The following is an 18,530-nucleotide window of genomic DNA, read 5'->3' as shown; positions in this document are numbered from 1 at the left end:
TAGTATGGGACAATTAGTGGTTTTAAAAGGAGCTGGGTAGAGTGAGTTAGAAACAAACACCCCCGTTGATATCCATGGATAACCGCACCCCCTCCCTGCTGGACATGCTCCAGTCATAACAACAAGTTAAGACTCCATATTCATCCCATCCTTTCTTCCTTACGTTGTAGAAATAATTTTGATGGACTCCTGCCCTTTGTTAGCAGAGCATCAAGACTTAATTTTACTCACTGCCCCCCAAAATTTAGAGGACTTTAGTGACTTGTGATACCTACCGACCTGGGTCAGACTAAAATAATTCTCCTTTCTTAACACATGTGACTTCAAGGTAAAGCATTTTTTTTTGTAGATATTTCAACTCAGAAAACCAGGGGTAATGGGGTTTAGCCTTTCTTCTGGTAGGGTGGATGTTTGATATTGAGGAGAGCTGTGTAAGGTTTTGTTACAGCTCACATACTAGAACATATTATTTGCATCTCAATTTGTCACATATCCATTTTGCATCTGCCCCCCTTGTAGTGAGCATTTGTTCAAAAGCATGGCGGATCGGATGGCAGAAGATGGATGGAAGGAGCTTGGATATCAGTACGTCAGCATAGACGACTGCTGGTCTCTGAAGGAGAGGGATTCCCAGGGGCGGCTCCAGCCTGATCCAGAAAGGTTTCCAAGTGGCATGAAAGCCCTTGCGGACTACGTAAGTAAACTGTCATTATAGAGAAATGTGTTGACCTATCTTCAGGTATATGATTGGATCGATCAGATAACAATGTAATTGTAGCATGACACTGGTGTAGCAGGTGAACACGTTGTCATATAGGAATGTGTGTTTCAGGTATGATGGAGGTGTCTGGGGAGAGACGTATTGCATACTGGGTTTCTTCATTTGATTTTGTACTTCATTATCCTCATTCCTTTGTGCTGAGCTTTATGCTTGTTGCATGAATGCAGCCTGCTTCTGCTTCTGAGTCTATGTATTCTGTCAATATCTAATTATTCTGTCAATATCTAAGGGGGTCATTATGATGGCGGGCGGACTTGAGTCCGCCCACCATCGTTGTGGTGCTTGGGTCCTCCCACCTGTATGGTGGTGGTCCCGCATATAGAATCACGATGCGAGCGCCACCGTGGCGGTTGCATCTTGCATCTTTACCATTGCAGCCGGTGCCTCTGGCTGCAGCACCCGCTCCAATGTGAAAAATGCATGTAGTGCATTTCCCTGCACTACGTGGCAGGCACCATAGTGTAGGGAAATGTAGGGGGGTACCCTGGGTACACCAAGGGTACCCCCCTAGTGCTCCAACACCCCCCCAACACAAGGGGAGCCCGCAACGGGCCCCCGAATACGTTCTCCGCCAGCCTTTCAATGGAGGTTTACCCACCACGGAACACTGGTTGCGGCCAGCATCGTAATATGGCGGAGGATGCCTGCTAGGCACGCCACCATTTTACACATGCTGAATGCTCTGCCAGGCAATCGAAATGATTGCCTATGGCGGAATGGTGGTGAGCCATCTTTACGACCGCCACAGTACTGGAACGATTCCCCCCACCATCGTAATATGGTGGGGGAAAATTGTGTCCAATGGCGGAGGGCCCGCCATCATAATCAGGCCCTTAGTGCTGATTGGACAGCTAACCAGAGGCATTTGTAGATAGTGTGTGTGAAGCTTTTGTTTTGAAGTATCAGTTGATGGGAGTAGGGACTTAGAGACCTGGATCTCTCTCTGTCCAGTTAAGGTCGCCCAGATGAAGAAATCCCATGGCAGTGACTTTCCCGAGGTGATACTTCCTGGAGGCCACTTCCGTAGTAAGAGGGAAGCCCCCTACTTTTACCCAATCCTCATTTAAACACCATTGCTTGACAAAGCCTTCCTCTTATCCCAGCCAAAGCTGTTTGAGAGGTAGATGTTTGCATGCTTATAGGTAAGCTGTGGGATCCCATGTGAGGACAGCCATGTTAGTAGAGACGCTAACGCACCTCAAGACCAAACCCTGCTCCGTAGAGACACTGAATATCTATATGAGAGTGACAAAGCGCCTAGCCAAATTAAAAAAAACCTGCTCTTTGAGACATTTGGAACCTAAGCAGGGTTATGGTACCAGAGGGCTACAGGAGACACAAAAATGCTTTAGAGGCATATGTGGTGCTGATCTAGCTCCTTGGATGACCAAATGGTACTCTCAGGTAGAGGCTATCTTCCCTAAAAGTTATTATCATTGATGTCCGCGCTTGGGGGAATCTACTCAAAAATATATGCTCATCAGCTACTGCCGCTTGATTCTCTGCTTTGTGTTATGAAGCCACAAACCATCAGATGACAGGTAGAAAGTTTTTAAGATATGTTCCCCAGACATGATGAACACATTTCATATTCACAGAAGCTACACTATGACCTTTCACAGAAGATTGAACAACATTACTTAGTTTGACTGAGTTTAAAGACTAAAATAATTTCCAGATCAGAATCAAGAAAAAACACAATTAATTTGGAGTTATGTAATGTGTCCTTTGATAGGATATGAGATGAAGCATGTAGCTATTTATTTGAATAGTTATCTAAGCTCATTATATATAATACTTGTACCCAAAGTACAGTGTTTGAGATAGTTTGTGTAGGGAACCAAAGTATATGATCATTGAACAGTGGAGTTCTTAGGTCACTAATCCTCCCAGAAGGTGAGTCAGATGCTGCCTCCATCCCATACAGCAATGAAAGTGATGATGTCCACCATGTTTGGGATTCTGTAGTATTAAGATAAATAAATGCTGTTGAGTCTATACCACAATTCACATTAGAAGCTAAATGTATTCTGGCCCATTAGGCAGGAGGTAGACTGGCACCCATACTCCCAATCACTTTGTTGACCTAAACAGCTGTTTTGATTTAAGGTACAGTTCCCATTATTAAGTGAGTCACAATCACTTAGATTGTCTAATTATGCTAACCATTCACATGACAGGGTCTCTAGACTCTTAAGTATTGGGTCATCTTGTTTTATCATAATCTGGCAAACCTCTGTTGAACCTAGAAGGATACAATGCTATAGCACGGAGAGATTGAATGTCCCTGGATTCATTCAGTTATGCTCCCACAGGTCACAATTCCTATCAAACATTAGTTGAGCAATACTTGGAGGACTTTGGGTGTGTTGCCCCAGCTGGTCTAGAATAATAATAATCCCATAATAAAGCAACATCTGGGACAACAACAGTATGGAAGCTGGGAGTACGACCCCTTTGCTGAACAGACTGCATTAGAGGAGCTAAACTGTACCCTCAAGGAAGAGGGCTTTAAAAAGGCATTGAAAGACTTTGCATTGTAAACAGCAAAATGCTGCATTGTAGAAAAAGTCCAGCATTTTCATTGCATCTTCAAGAAACCTACAGGCAGGCACATCTTTAGTTTGATAACAAAAAAGCTGTAAATTCAATATTATCCATTATTATCATGACAGCAAAGGAATAGAAATGAACGTGCAACAGTGATTAGTCTGTTTATGATGGGTCTAAGCATCCATACATTACACACTTCCTAAACAAAAAAGCCATAAACCACCTTTTAAAATGTCATTGTGTAGGTAAAGTTAATAGAAATACAAATGGAACTATATAATCGTACACAAAATGGCATGGCCATGATGGATAGCCTGCCAAGCAATCGCAAAGTGTGAAAAAGATATGTGAAAGCCAAAGGTTGGAAGCAGTCTCTCTGTACTTCCTATTGTACTTTTTTTTGCAGAACTTATGATATGTTCTCTTCTTGAATACAGCTATGTAACCAGAGGTCAAAATATTAGAAATATTTTGTTTGGTGCTGACCTTACCTATTAGAGCCAGGTGGTTTTTTGATTAAGTGCTGTTGACATTAAAGCCCATAGTAACTATAACGCTAGCAAAAGGGTACCATTGCTACTGCCTTTTGCTTCTGCTTCTTCATCTATTGCTGAAAGGTGATTTACATTCAGTGCAGCAAGGTAATGGAGCCCTATAGTTTATATTTGTGAAAATATGGTAAATGTGTTAACCACAAATTAATGAAGCACACCATATATTTTTAACTAAGCTCCCTCACTGTTATTTAATGGTGAAGAACTAAAGCAGTTTTGTATACTGAGATTAATCATAACAAGAATCAGTAACTAAATTTAGCACCATCATGCATGATGATGGGATGTTTAGCATGATATGCGCCATTATTGTTGTCTTGGTTCGTCTCCACATTTTAGAACATGCGGTCGCTTTTGGGCCAGCTCATAGACTTTTCTGTTGCAACGGTGTGATTTACAGACAGGGCATTAAAATGTATTTATTTGTAATTATTGTATAATGCTTCATAGCAACCAGGAGTTGCCTTGGGATTCTATGGCACAGACGCATCAGTAAGATAATCAGTTAAAGTAGAATAATATTTGACCGCAAGGGCCAACTATATGAGTGTGCTGAGAGCAAGATTTAAAAAAGCCTTCGAAAAGATTTATTAGAGTCTAAGAGGAGACCTCTGTGGGTGGAGCAACATTTAGGCCTATAATGTGCAGACAAGGTCATGGACTTAACTGCGGTCATTAAGGTATTCGTCATCCTGCTCGTGCAGCAGCACCACCCCCTTTAGAGGCAGGCTGATAGTTCAATTAAGTGCTGCTGACGTTACTGGGTGTGGTAGCCACACTGGCATCACTAAAAGTGCATTATTATTAGGTAGTCACCACAATTTTCTGCTTCTTGTTTCTACTTCCTTATCTTCCCAGAAAGGGGTATTACGTGTGTCCATCACCCCAAGGCAAACATTGCCCGTTCCTGCAACCAACAAGTGGCCTGGAGGAAGTACTTCTCATTAAACTAATATTGCCTCTTGAAGATGATGATGATGGTGTACTACAGTTAGCAGCATAACTGCTGCCATTAGTGACATAGTACAACTTAATGTGCCCCATTCATATATCTATTGTTCATAACTACAGCATTAGTACCACCCATTATTAACCTTCTGGCACGTATATAGCTAACCTGTCTTAGCCAGTCCCATCTTCAACTGAGTACCCTTTTGATGCCTGCTATAGGTTGATTTACTTCAAGTCACTTGCCTGTGGCAGAAAAGACTGAGGACTTAAATGTGCTTAAACCCGCACATCAAGCTCTGACTCTTCCTGCTGCAGACAAGTCATCCAGAGGTGGACATTACATTTTTACAAATATTTTATCCTACATATAAACTTGTGGAAACTTCTTTAAAGCTGGATGATATATGAGAATGTGAGGTCCTCTAAAGTACTTGTGTTTATGCTTAAATGTCTTTGAGACGCAAGGGTCTGATGTGTTCCTACGCTATATAGAATACCAGTATGTCACTGTGGGTCTCTCATTCTGAGATTCTATAACAGGCATAGCTGGCTGTTTGCTGTGGTGGTTGGACGTGTTGGCCCCAACTACTTAGTATGTTATTAAAAGTACCTTTCATCGTATGCCGTCTCGCTGGATCATGGCTTCACAGTGCATTTTGCCAACCAGCTGTAAAACATAATTTCTATCTAAAATTAACCCAGAAGCCACCAACATATTTTTCCTTTTTGGAAAATTGCTCTCTCTTATAATCAAATCCTGCAGGAAAATTGGTGGGAGCACAAATGTTATTAAATCTATGGCCCGTTCATGAACAGTTCTGCATAGTTTTTCCTTTGTAGAGGTTGCAGTTTGTATTGGACGAGTGGCGAAATTTCCTTTCTCGAAAGAGCAAATTTGTAGTGGCTGTACGAACCGATGCACATTCAAAACGGAATGTTCATCACCTCCAAGGAGTAATGCCCCTAAAAATTAGGGAATCCCCTTCACATCTGTTTTCCATTAAATATAGCACTGTGCTTTGGGACTAATTATAAGTCTGGCATTCTGAGGACCGCCAGACGTGTGGTGGTGCAGTGGTGGCGATCCAGCCACTGCCGCACCAGCGGTCAGATACCCTATCACGAGTTGGGCGGTCGGATCGTAATTGGACTTCTGGCTCCACCAGAAAACCACTGTTCCCTGGCGGTGGTGCGGCAGTAAGGGCCATTGTAAGATGCAGGTGGTGCCGTTGAGGCACCGCCATGCACATTACAAGTTTCAAGACCGCCAGCATTTTCATGGAGGTGTTTCCTCCATGAAAACACTGGTGGTACTAAAAAAAAAGGGGGCCCTGCAGGCCCCCCTGTGCCCCTCAGCCTGGGAATGCATTCAGGGGGGGCCCTTCCCCCGTGTACATGCACCCCAGTTTCTGCTCAGCATGGACTTTACAGTACATGCTGTGGAGGAACCTGTGTGGTGTTCCCATTGCGATGCCTTTTTCAAAGTCACTGTCGCCTTTGAAGGAGGCACTGCCACGGGAACCGCCACACTGCCCGCCCGCCTGATCACAAAATTACTTGTAATCTGGCAGACGAGTGGCAGCGAGACTCTTGGCAGTGCGGAGGCATGACGGAGGTGGGCCGACTGCCCCTGCACTGCCAAAAGTCATAATGGGACCCTATGAGTTCAACTCCCCAGGAGAATTTGGGAGAGGTCATCAGTATTTTCAAACAAACTCTTTTCCCCTAAGCAACCCTCCACCCACTTCTCCCTTTGTGCCCTTTTGTGAAGTGTGCTTGGGGAGCACGTGTGCAATGCCTGTTGGAGTAGGAGAGACTGGGGTATAAGACTGCACATAGTCTACCTGCATCCACCCTTGTGGAGCCCTTAAGTCTTCTCTTCAAACCTACTACTTCCTGGATGTGGGCTGCATGCTCACAGGTGGTGCAGACTGCCCTACATTGTAGCATTCTGGGAGTTTCTCCTGTATGTAGGTACGTGCCCTAGTGTTTCATCATCAGCTGGTGCTCAAGGCGTATTTCAACCTGTGAGAATGCACCCAAAGAGCCAAGAACTGCTACCACCAGGCAACAACAGAACTTCCTACTCCAATACAGAGCTTGTTGAGCAAAAGGGGATGAGTGCGGGGCCTTTCAATTACTATCAATATGGGAAACAGTTTTAACAATGCACAACTTTACCATGTATTTTTGGTAAGTATATTGGAAAGTATATGTAAGTATGGGCAGTTTTTTTAAATATGACGTGCATATGTTTAAATATATTCATATTCTTATGTGTATGCATACAAAGATATCTTTATTATATTTTTTAATATATCATATGCACTGTGAGAAGTTGGCCTGGCATATGCTGTCCACTAGTTATAGGGGACACCTTGCATCAGTCCAATTCTACTCTTATGGTGATAGGTTAAAAGACAACCTTTAAAGAAAGCTATCCTAGTGGTAGCTGTGGAGAGCAGCCTTCAGGCTAAGTCTTGAAGGAGTGTTAAGCTTATTGTTTTACCATAGATAACCTCTTGAATAACCAAATGAAAGAGTAGTCCACACAGGTATATATATATATCAAATATATGTATTTATTCTAAGAATAATCCCACTAGTCTCTTTATGAAACTGGAGGTAAAGATACAATTCAAACAAGCATTGATAGTTACAATAAATAGCACTGGAATCATAGGGCCCCAGTGGGGGACCAAACCATATATTAAAAAAGTGGTATAAGAGCCACGACAATTCTACAGACAGTGCCTAGGGCACTTAGGGTCGCTGGTCCCTTAAGAAACCACCCAAGGTAGTGAGGATGGGGGCCCACGGGAGACGTGTGCAGTGGTATAAACTACTGTCGGGATCTCTATTAAACCCTATGGAGAATGTTGCGGTTGGAAATTGCAAGAATTAAAACACTTCTAGCAGGAGTTCAAGTTCAGCAGCTTAGAGTTAAGCTCTTGGCGGGCCCACACCCACGACAGTACCGAGGTACCACTGTTACCTGCCCCAGGGAAGCCGGGTGCATAGGTCGTTTTCGATGTCGGGTCGCAATCTCGTTTTCAATGGGAAAAGGTGAAGAACTGCTGCTGGCGTGAAGCGTCGTCGATGTCGTGCAGATTGAAGATGTAGATCTTGAAGGTAAGGACCTGAAAGCAGAGGGGACAGAGTCTGGGTCATGGCACAGTGACCAGGGGGCTCAGGAGAAAGAGCCCTTCAATGTTGGGTGCTTCCAGGTGGAAGATGGGTAGCTTGGATCATCAGCCACGGGGTCCAGGAGGCTTCAAGGAAGGCCAACTTCTGGAGGGCAACTGTCCCACGAAGGATGAAGGCTGCTGCGGTGTTAGTGTCCGGATTGGATCCACTAAGCCTTGGCAACTGCAACCCATGCAAGGATCACAAAACAGCTACGGTGCAGACCCACGAGGTCTGAGCAAGGTCTCCCACGAGGAGACTGTAGAGCAGGCCAGGAGCAATCAGGGGAGCCCTTTAAAGTGAAGATTGACCTCCACTAGGGCCCACCAGTCGAGAGACAAGGGACCGCGGGAGGCAGCAATTTGGCGTGCGTAAAGATGCGCCCACGGGTCGCCGGAGCGGGCTAGGGCATCGATCTTTGGCACAGATAATACTGAGAGGTTGGCTCAATAATGGGCCAAAGCACAACTTCCCCACTGGTCGGGGTCGTGTGTTGTGCAAGAGGTGGCTGGTATCCTGGGGTATTGGGGATCTCGGCACCCACAGGGTCCACGGTGCTGAGCTTTGCTGTGCACACTCACTGGCCTCTGGGATGCTTGGAAACCCACCTCAAGGTATGCAGAAGTCTTCGTTGTCCGTAGGAGCAGCAGAGTTCCAACTGGGTCACTTGCAGTGTTTCAGGTGCCTGTCAAGCAGGGGGTTAACTCATTTACCCCAAGGGAGATTTCTTCATTCAGCTGTGCGGCAGCAAGTCGAAGATTCAAGTCTGTGAAGTCCAAGATTAATCTGAGGCTCTGGGGTCCCTGCATTCACCTTTATCCAAGGATTAGGGGAGTGTCTAAATCAGAGCCCACCAAAGAGAGTTCAGGCGGGAAAGGGTGGCTACACCCTTTCCCCTTTGTGTGTTTTCCCACCTGGGCAGGGGACAGGATGTCCCTGAACCGGTTTGAGGCGGTGTATGCAGAAGTAGGCACTGGAGAAGCCTACGTGCAAGTCTGAAAGACATCCTATGATGCACCCACCCAGTTCCAATGCACATAGTCTGTCTGGGGAGATGGGAGCACCTCCCTGCAACAAGATCCCTATTGTCCAGCTGCCGTGGCTGGAGTTCTGCCCAGCAACAGGCAGCCAGAGTCGTGTGGGTGGTGGGTAGCATCCATTTTGTACTACGTGTGCACTTTTAAATTGGTGTCTAAAATCTGCCACTTTTACCATATCACCCCTCTAGCAGGGGGGAATCATGCCCTTAGTCCCATGGCTGGATTGGGGGTATGATTCCTACATGTTTGACACCAAACACAACATGGTTCTGTGCAGCCACTCTCAAGTTATCACGCTATCGCGATTACTTATAATGCGGTTAAGAGTATATGGTATGGCTGCACTACAAACAACCCAGCAATAGTTTTACGAAGGTTGCAGAGGGGCCCTACTCAGGTAGGGGTTCCCCCTCACGCATATCTCAGCACCCTGCCTTGTAGGATTAGCAAGGCCTGCCTTAGGGGTGACCTATGAGGATATATGTGTTGTATTAAGTGGGATACAGGGTACCTTTATCCCTGTAAGGGGTGCAAGCACCACCTTACCCAGACTACAGTAGTGGTCTGGTGGTGTCAGTTTGTATGGCTGTCCCAGGGGTGGCACAATAAGTGCTGCAGCCCCTGGTAGGCCTCTGAGGGACCCATGCCCTGGGTACCTAGGGTACCATCTACAAGGGGCTGATAGGTTGTCCTCAGTATCCAATTGGTATGTACCTAGGGTACTCACATCAGTTTAGAGAGGAAGCAGATAGGCTGGGGTCCTGGATAGCAGGATCCCAGCCAGACTAGTCAAAAACCATTCAAATACCAGGCAAAAAGTTGGGGGCAACCATATAGTCAGATTCCACCTTCCTACATGCACAATAATTACAAAATAACAAAATAAACCTATCAGAGTAGAATGTAAGAGATATAGGGGTAGTAGGTGGAGAGGTGTATTAATACTCGGGTATCAACTGTGATAATTGAGTATTACATTTGTAATGCATTTAATTATAATTTAAATAATTTTAAAATAATTAATGCAAATTATTTGAAAATTATCACAAAAGATTTTTAGGAGCCGGATGCTAGGGATATAGGGGTAATGAGTGGGGAAGTGTATTAATACTCAGGTATTAACTGAGATACCCGAGTATTAATTTTAAAAATTAATGTAACATATTTAGAGTTAATGATTTTTAACTTAAAATGAAAAGATACTTGTAGAAGGTTATACTTTTGTTGAAAATAGTTCATTATTTATTTTTAACCCCTTCGATGCGAGTGACGGAGCGGTTCCATCATGCGCGTCGGTTGCGCTGTGCGCATGACGGAACCGCTCCGTCATGGCCCCGCCCGCGCACGGAACCTTCAGCACAGCGCGGTAATCCGCGCCGCGCTGAAGGGGTTAAATAAAAACAACATTTTTAATATTTCTATTTGAAATTGAAAAAACACACCATTCTTTTGTAAAAAAACACATATTATTATTTTTTAACTTTAGGATAAGCTGATATATTTGTAAAATTAAAACCTTTCCCCACGGTTTCTTATTGACTTAGATGGCAGAAATTGTTCTTTTTTTGTTTGAATTTTTTCAGCTACACGTAAACACTCTGTTCCTACAGTTGGTGGAGCATCACGGTCGAGAACAGAAGCAAGGAAGAGCTGCAGTCCGGGAATAACAATTTAATTTACTTTTCTAAACCTATTGGTGTCTAAATTTATTGTAAGGAGATGTGGAGTGAGGTAGATAGATGTTCTATATTAAAGAAATGTATGTTATTTGAGTTTTAACCAGTTTTACATCCCCATTTTATGTTTGTATGCGCACATAGGGATGGTGTTTTTTTTTTAACTCCGGTTCAAAAAAGTTGTCAAAAAATGATGTCTAAAACCTTTTGAAACCTATTTGTATTAAAAGCAATATTTACATTTTTTTGCAGTGTGTGTTTTTTTATCTTTCTTCCATTTTGACACAAGACTAGGCCTTTAAAGAAAACATTCTGGATTTTTGTGTTGGTTTTCAGTTTCTTTATTGATTCTATTTTGGGAAATTCATACGTTTCTTCATAATAAAAAAAAATCTAGTATTTTGCTTCTTAGATTACCTTTTTTAAGAAAATCATTTTATTGCCATTTTGACATTTACAGTGGTGTTGAACAGCTTATAAAGCATACTGCTCAATATATGCACATCAGGTGGCATAATGCATCACTATACAATGCAGCGATATTAACAACTGATCATTATGAGCAAAATTAAGGTTAGATAACCATTTTTGAGGATACTTAAGTGATCAAGTCTACACATGGGCAAAGTTTACTTATGCCAGGTGTACCATAAAACACTATCTGTAATCATAATAAGCATAACATGCCTTCATCCACCACATGTGACAGGATTAACAATGTGACAACTGAGCCCAGACAAGGGTATGCTCAGGACTACATGTATAAGATATGATGACAAGTAATGTGCACCCAGAGGGATATCATTGACCTGCAGGTCCTCGTGCAAGTTCTCCAGGAGAGTGTCCCAGCTATCAGAGATGGGGTGTTTGTGTAATCCTCTTGTTTTCTTTCTATGTAAGGCTGTACAGTCTGCCTGCGCCCAGGCTACCATTGAGAGTGCCCAGGGGGTTGCCGACTTCCATTTACGAGCAATAGGGCGTTTTGCTAGGATAAGGGCCAGGTCTGTGAAACATGCCACTGATTTATTTCTCTTGGTATGGTGCATTGGGCCAAGCAGGCACACTTCTCAGGTGCACAATATAGAAAGGCCCGTACACCGTGTCAAGTGTGCCATAAATTCCGGGCAGTACCGGGTAAGTGAAGGGCACGCCCAAAACATGTGCAAAAAATCTGCATCGGGATGAGGCACCGGGGAAGGCAGCATCTGTACGGTAAAAGTATCGATTGGTTTTGTGGGGGGTTAAGTAAGCTCTATGTAGTAAATAAAATTGGATTAATTTGAAGCAAGCATTGAAGGATACCAGGTTAGGGTAAAGTAATATTTCCTGCCACTCTTTATCAGCACAAGATTGGCCCAAATCAGTGTCCCAGTGTTGGCACAGTGTAGCAAGAGAAATTGCTGCATGAGTATGCAGAGAGCTGGTCATCCATCGTGTCAGATGACGACCCCTTTCCCTTACACATAGGTACTGGACTATGAGGTGCATAGGTGGGTTTTGCTGGATGTCTCCCATTACATTACCAGTGACTGGATGAGGGAAGTGTGCAATAGAATCTGCCCTGGCAGGAGATGAGCATCCGCAATGTGCTCCTCTATAGATATGAGGTCTCCAATACTAGTCACCCATGCTGTGGAGTCCCACTTCATGACAGGGACCCAGTTCCCCTAGGTAGGTCGACACATCACCCTGTGGAGTACCAAGCAGTGTCAGCGCAGAAGTGTAAGGTGTCACAGAGCGGAAAAGAAGAAGCTCCCACGAAAGCAGCAGCATGCTAACTGACTCAAGACTGGTCCATGCATATGTGCCCTAGATAGGGGGTGAAAGATGTAGAGTACACACCCCAATTTCCATGGGGGAGGGCAATAGTCGTATCCTCCAGTTGGCAATCAGCGAACCAGCACGCCACTCATTACAGTTGCGAGGTCAGATAGCACTGCTCAAAAACACCCAGCCCATAGTTTAGCAAGGGCCACGCTTCAACGTGTTACATGCCATATGACGCTTGATAAAATGTTCCTGTGAGCAAAAAAAAGGCTTGTTAATATATAGGGGCAAGTTGGTGAAATAGTGCAGTAGTCGCATCAGCATAACCATCTTTGTAATGGGACAATAGTAAAGTCTGCCAGAATGATATTTGTGCCCACAGGGTGGACACCGCACAGGGTCAGTTGCCACCCATAAGCTCCATTTCTGCATGGCAAATACGAATACCCAGGAACCGAAATGTAACCGGCTGCCATTCCAAATGGACCCCGTTGTTATGTAGAGCCAGGTCTAATGTAGTGGCAGTTAATGGGAGTAAGCAAGATTTAGCCTAATTCATTCTAAGGCCAGCTACCTCAGCGAACCAATTAAGCAATTGCCCTATGGTGGTCCGGACTGCATGGATGTTGTTAAGGTAAAAGAGCACATCTTCTGCATAAAGAGAGATGTAGTGTAAGCCATTGCTGAGAGATATGCCTCATTGCTGACCCTGTGCTCCGAGAATGTGGGTCAACTGCTCCATTGCCAGAGAAAAAAGAAGCGGGCAGCCCTGTCGTGTACCTCTCTGGATCAGTATTGGGTCCAATATGTGACCACCAGTTTTAGCCCTAGCTGCCTGGTTGGCGTAGAGGAGTTTAACCAGTCAGATAAAGCCATATCGGAAGAGTACTTTTAATAGACAAGGCCATGCCAGGGAGTCAAAAGCCTTCTGTAGGTCGGGTACTGGGTAGCCAGACTGGGGGTGGGTAAGTAGCGTGTATTCCAGCACCCGAAAAAACTTCCACAAGTTTTGGAAGGTGTTCCTGGCTGGCACAAACCCATTCTGGTCTGGTTGGACCAGCTGTGGGACCATGGGGGCTAGCCTGTTGGCCAGGATCTTCGCTGGTATTTTTTAATCCAAGTTTAGGAGTGCGAGAGGCCTGTAGGATTCCAGCTCCACTGTGTCCCTTCCCGGCTTGGATAACAAGATGAGCAGAGCAGCACAGAGCAAGAGCGAAAAACAAGCTGTGACCTGAACTACTTCGTGTATCGTTTGTAATAGAAGGCCAACAAGGAGGCATATGCCTTATAAAATTTGAGCGGTAGCCCATCAGGTCCCGGGGTTTTGCCTGCGGCAAGCAAGCACATTGCTTCCATAATCTTAAAGACCATATGTCCCAATTGAGTTCCTCCCTGTGCTCGAGTGGCACCTGAGGAATGACAACGCTAGCAAGAAACGACCCGATTTCTCCCACCGTAGTCACTGATGTGTATAGTGAAGCATAATGGCACGTGAATGCAGTATGTATCTCCCTTTGTGTGTGTAATAGGACCACAGTGTTGAAGCGAATGGACAGCATGGGCCACCACAATTGCTTTTTGGATTACCTTATTTGTGGATTGTAGAAAAATGGAAAGTGAGAAATTCATTTTTTTAACCCAAAATGTTTCTACCTGGGTTTTTGGGGGATTTTTGCTCATCTCTTTGTATTGTTGAACTATTTGATGCTCTTGGTGAGAAGTTCATATCATAAATTATCACCAAGAGTTGAAGATAGAAGATGACAGATAGGGACTTGGATAGTTTTTCAATAAAAAAAAAAAAAATTAAAAAAATGCCAGTTTATTTTTTCATATAGTCTACACAGGAGAATATTTTTAGAGAGTATTATTTGATGCTACTAGTGTAAAATGTGCTCAACATTTTTCAGGTAGTCTGAAGCTCCTATTAATGGAAATTGATGAATCTTTGCCAATAGTCTTTCAGACATTTCTTTACTTATTTTGGAAATACCAGGCTTCAGACTACCTGACAATGATTATGCAATCCTCATTTCCTAAAATCTTTGGGCCCCATTACGATGGCGTGCAGACAAAGTCAAAGACAAAGCCACCGTAACGGTAAATGGGACCGACCGCCAGAGGTGCGCCGGTCCCGCTAGGTCCATTAGGATGCAACCGCCACCCTGGCAGTCGCATCTCACATAGTTTACATTGTGGCGGGCGGTGCTGTAAGCAGCACCCGCCACAATGCAAAAGATGCATGTTGTGCGTTGGCATGCACAACGTGACAGGCACCGCACAATGCCTGCCACCTTGTGTATGCCAATGTAGGGGGGTACCATAGGTACACCCCAAGTGCAGCCCCCCACCCCTCCTGGGGGCCCACAATGGGCCCACAAAGTGTTCACCGCATGCCTTTCCATGGTGTAGTCTCCGCCATGGAAAGGCATCCCACCGCAGGCATAGTTATATCGCCACCATATTGTATGCCTTTTCCACCCGGCCGGCAATCCGACCGGCGGAAAAGCGGCGGACGGTCTTTCTGTCCGCCGCGGTACCCCTCGCCATACTAATATGGCGGGGTGTGCAACAGGGACGGCAGTGGCGATCCACCCGTTATCCTAATGGGCCCCTTTGTACTTTTTTCAAAATTTCCAGGAAATGATACAAGTTGGGGTGAGTGTTTCCTATTGAGTTGTTGAATTAATGTTGCCAACCCTCTATGGCATTATTGGCTTTTGCACCTCATTCTAAGCAGTTTGAATAACAGTTCCACCTTTCAATAGGAAATCTTGGTTTCCATCTGTGACCCAACCTGCTAAGATGGCCAATACATGTCTATTCAAAGTAATTTAGAAGTGAAGCCAATTTTTGCTTGTTTTGTGAAAAATATTTTGATTGTATAATTAAAGTGTATAGGTCATCCACACACTCAAGAGGTATAAAACACAATGCGTTTGCTTTTTTTAGTTCTATTTGACATAGAATCCTCAGCTAAGGATATTTTTTAAATGTGTCCCCAATATTTCGGGAAAAGTGACAACAAATCTTTAAATTTGTGTGTTAAGATATGTTTTAGTAGCTAATAATAATTTGTAATTCTCACTAATATTTTACTAGGATTTTTATTCACTGTTTTTGATTTTACAACTGTTCAAAATTCAGTTTAATTTGAAGATTGTTTGTTAGGAACTAAAACGTACACTAATGGGAGGGTGGAGTATAAATTGAGGTGGCTGGATGGAGACCTGATTTAAAAGTTGCACCCATCATCAAATTTCACTATTCTCCACGGTTACTGTGTTATGGGAAACAATCTTTACCACGTAGTACAATTACCATGCAGTCTTTACCACGCATATGTCTTTACCACATATGCTTTTACCACGCATGCCTTTACCATTCATTAGTGATCAGTATATTGGTAAGTCCATGCAATAATGGGCAATTCTTGAAAATTTGATGTGTATAGATTTCAAAATTATATTTATATATATATATATATTATATATTTATATCTATCATGCAAAATAATTTCAAAATAATAAAATAAATCTTTAGGAGAGGTAAGCAAGGGATATTGGGGTAATGGGTGTGGAAGTTTATTAATACTCAGATTTCAACTTTGATACCTGGGTATTATATTTGAAATCATTTTAATAATATTTAAATTATTTATGAAATATTTAAAAATATTTTTTTTAAAGTTTTAGGAGTGGGATGTTAGGGTTATAGGTGGGGATGTGTATTTTTAATCAGGTATTAGCTGTGATACTTGAGTATTACATTTGTAATCCATTTAATAGCAATTTAAATTTAAAAATGATTGTACATTATTTTAGAAATATCACAATGTTTTAGGAACGGTATGCTATGGTTATAGGGGTAATGGGTGGGAAAGTGTATTAATACTCAGGTATCAACTGTGTTACTCAAGTATTACCTTTTATAATCCATGTAATAATTTACAATAATTTAAAAATAATTATGGTAAATTATTTAAAAATAATGTCAGAATAAGGTTTTAGAAGTGGGATTCTAGAGATGGAGGGGTAATGGGTGGGAAATGCAGTGATACTCAGGTTTCAACTGAGATACCAGAGTATTAATTCTAAAAATGGATTTAAAATATTTTGATTTAAATATTTTTAACTTAAAATTAAATAATATATGTAAAAGGTGATACATATTTTTTTTAAGTAGCACAACCGGTATTGATTTTATAAATAAAAAGAACAGTTTTAATAATTGTATTTACAATTTAAAAAACACACCAAGTTTATTTGTAAACATTTATTATATTTTTGTAATCTTTATTGGAATTTATAAAAAACATAATGTATTATTTAAAATTTACATCCGCATAGAGGTTGCGTTCGTATGCGCACATCACGAAAAATGGTATTTTTGAAATTAGGTTTAAAAAAGTTGTCAAAAATCTTTTTAAACCTAATTGAATTAAAAGTAACTTTTTATTTTTTTGCGTCTGTTTATCATTCTTTTATTTTGGAAGAATAAGACATTGCCTTTAAAGAAAAACATCTGGATTTTTGGATTGTTTTACAGTTTCTCTATTGATTTCATTTTGGGAAATGCATTTTTTTGAACATTAATGTTTTTTAAAAATCAGGTAGTTTGATATTTTGATTACATTGTTTTTGGATTGTCGAAGAATGGAAAGTGAAATTTAATTTTTCCACAAAGTGTCTACATGGGCTTTCGTTTGATTTGTGTTATTCTCTTTAGATTGTTGAGCTATTTGAAACTCTTGGTGAGAGGTTTCATAAAATATCACTAAGAGCTGATGAAAGTGGATAACTACAGTTAGGGACTCAGATATCTTTATTAATTTTCAAAAAATAATTTCAAAAATGCCAATTTAATTTGTTTGTATAGTCAAAACAGAAGTGCAGACTTAGAAAGTATTACTTGATGTTAGTGGTGTAAAATGTATGCAATATTGTTGAGGTAGTCTGAAGGTCCCATGGGAATTGATTAATTTTTATCAATAGTCTTGCAGAATTCTCTTTACTTTTTGTTGGAAATACAAGAATTCAGACTACCTGACTATGACTGTGCCATCCTCACTTCCTGAAAGCTTTGTTCATTTTTTCAATATTTCTGGCAAATATTACAGGTTGGGGTGAGTGTTTCCTATTGAGCTGTTGAATGAATTATGCAAACCATTTATGACATTATTGGTTTGTGCACCTCCTTCTCAGCAGGTTGAATAACAGTTCCACCATTCAATAGCAAATCTTGGTTTTCTTTTGTGACCCGGCCAGCTTAGATGGACAATCCATGTATCTTCTTAGTAATTTAAAAGTGGAGCCAATTTTTCCTTGTTTTGTTAAAACGTTTCTGATTGTATAATTGAAGTGAAGAAGTCATCCATACACTCAGGAGGGAGGACTTTTATTCACTGTTTTAGTTGATTTGAAAGTTCCATTGATCATCCAAATGTAACTTTTCTCCAGGGTAACTGTATTATTTATTGTACTAAAGATTAGTATTCATTTTAGAGAATTTCTTCTTTATCATGGAGTACAAAAAGGTTCATCAGTAAAAGAAAAAGTAAGTTAAGGGGAAATGTTGATGTCAGAATAGGGAAGAGGAGTTACTTTTAGGGATTACTCTCCTGTTTTGTTTTTGATCCACTCTTCTGAAATTTGGGACTGTGGGCATACTATTGGCAACATGCATGCGGATTTCCCTGGCTACCTCTCTCAAAACTGGGTTTATTGGAAGTGGGCACAAGTGTTTTTATTTGTTGAATACTTACCCAAACTTCAGTCTCGATTCCAGAGGCAAAGTGATTATGCTCTGTGGTTTCCACCACTGTCTCATCAAGAGTAACCCTTCTGCCATTAGAATGAGATGGAAAATACTCAACATATCTCCAATGACTCCTGGGCTCAGTTAATTTCTCCATACCACAAATGTAGTCACCATACATTAACAGTCTATTGCCGCATGCGGATTTGTAGTAGCTGGCTTGCCTTGGTTTTCCATTTTTCAATGAAAAAATATAGAAGTTAAA

General features: G+C 42.1%; 1 protein-coding gene across 1 annotated transcript in view; it reads left to right on the top strand.

Moving 5' to 3' along the window:
• LOC146790040 (alpha-N-acetylgalactosaminidase-like) overlaps positions 1–18,530 on the top strand; it is a 148,629-nt gene that overhangs the window by 43,035 nt on the left and 87,064 nt on the right. The window contains exon 3 of the mRNA XM_085628372.1: positions 520–694. Within this exon, the coding sequence (XP_085484498.1) occupies positions 520–694 (175 nt within the window). The remainder of the gene's footprint in view (positions 1–519; positions 695–18,530) is intronic.

This window comes from Triturus cristatus, chromosome 10, assembly GCF_964204655.1.
Source record: "Triturus cristatus chromosome 10, aTriCri1.1, whole genome shotgun sequence".
In the NCBI taxonomy this organism is placed as follows: domain Eukaryota; kingdom Metazoa; phylum Chordata; class Amphibia; order Caudata; family Salamandridae; genus Triturus; species Triturus cristatus.
This window is presented reverse-complemented; position numbering and strand designations above follow the sequence as displayed.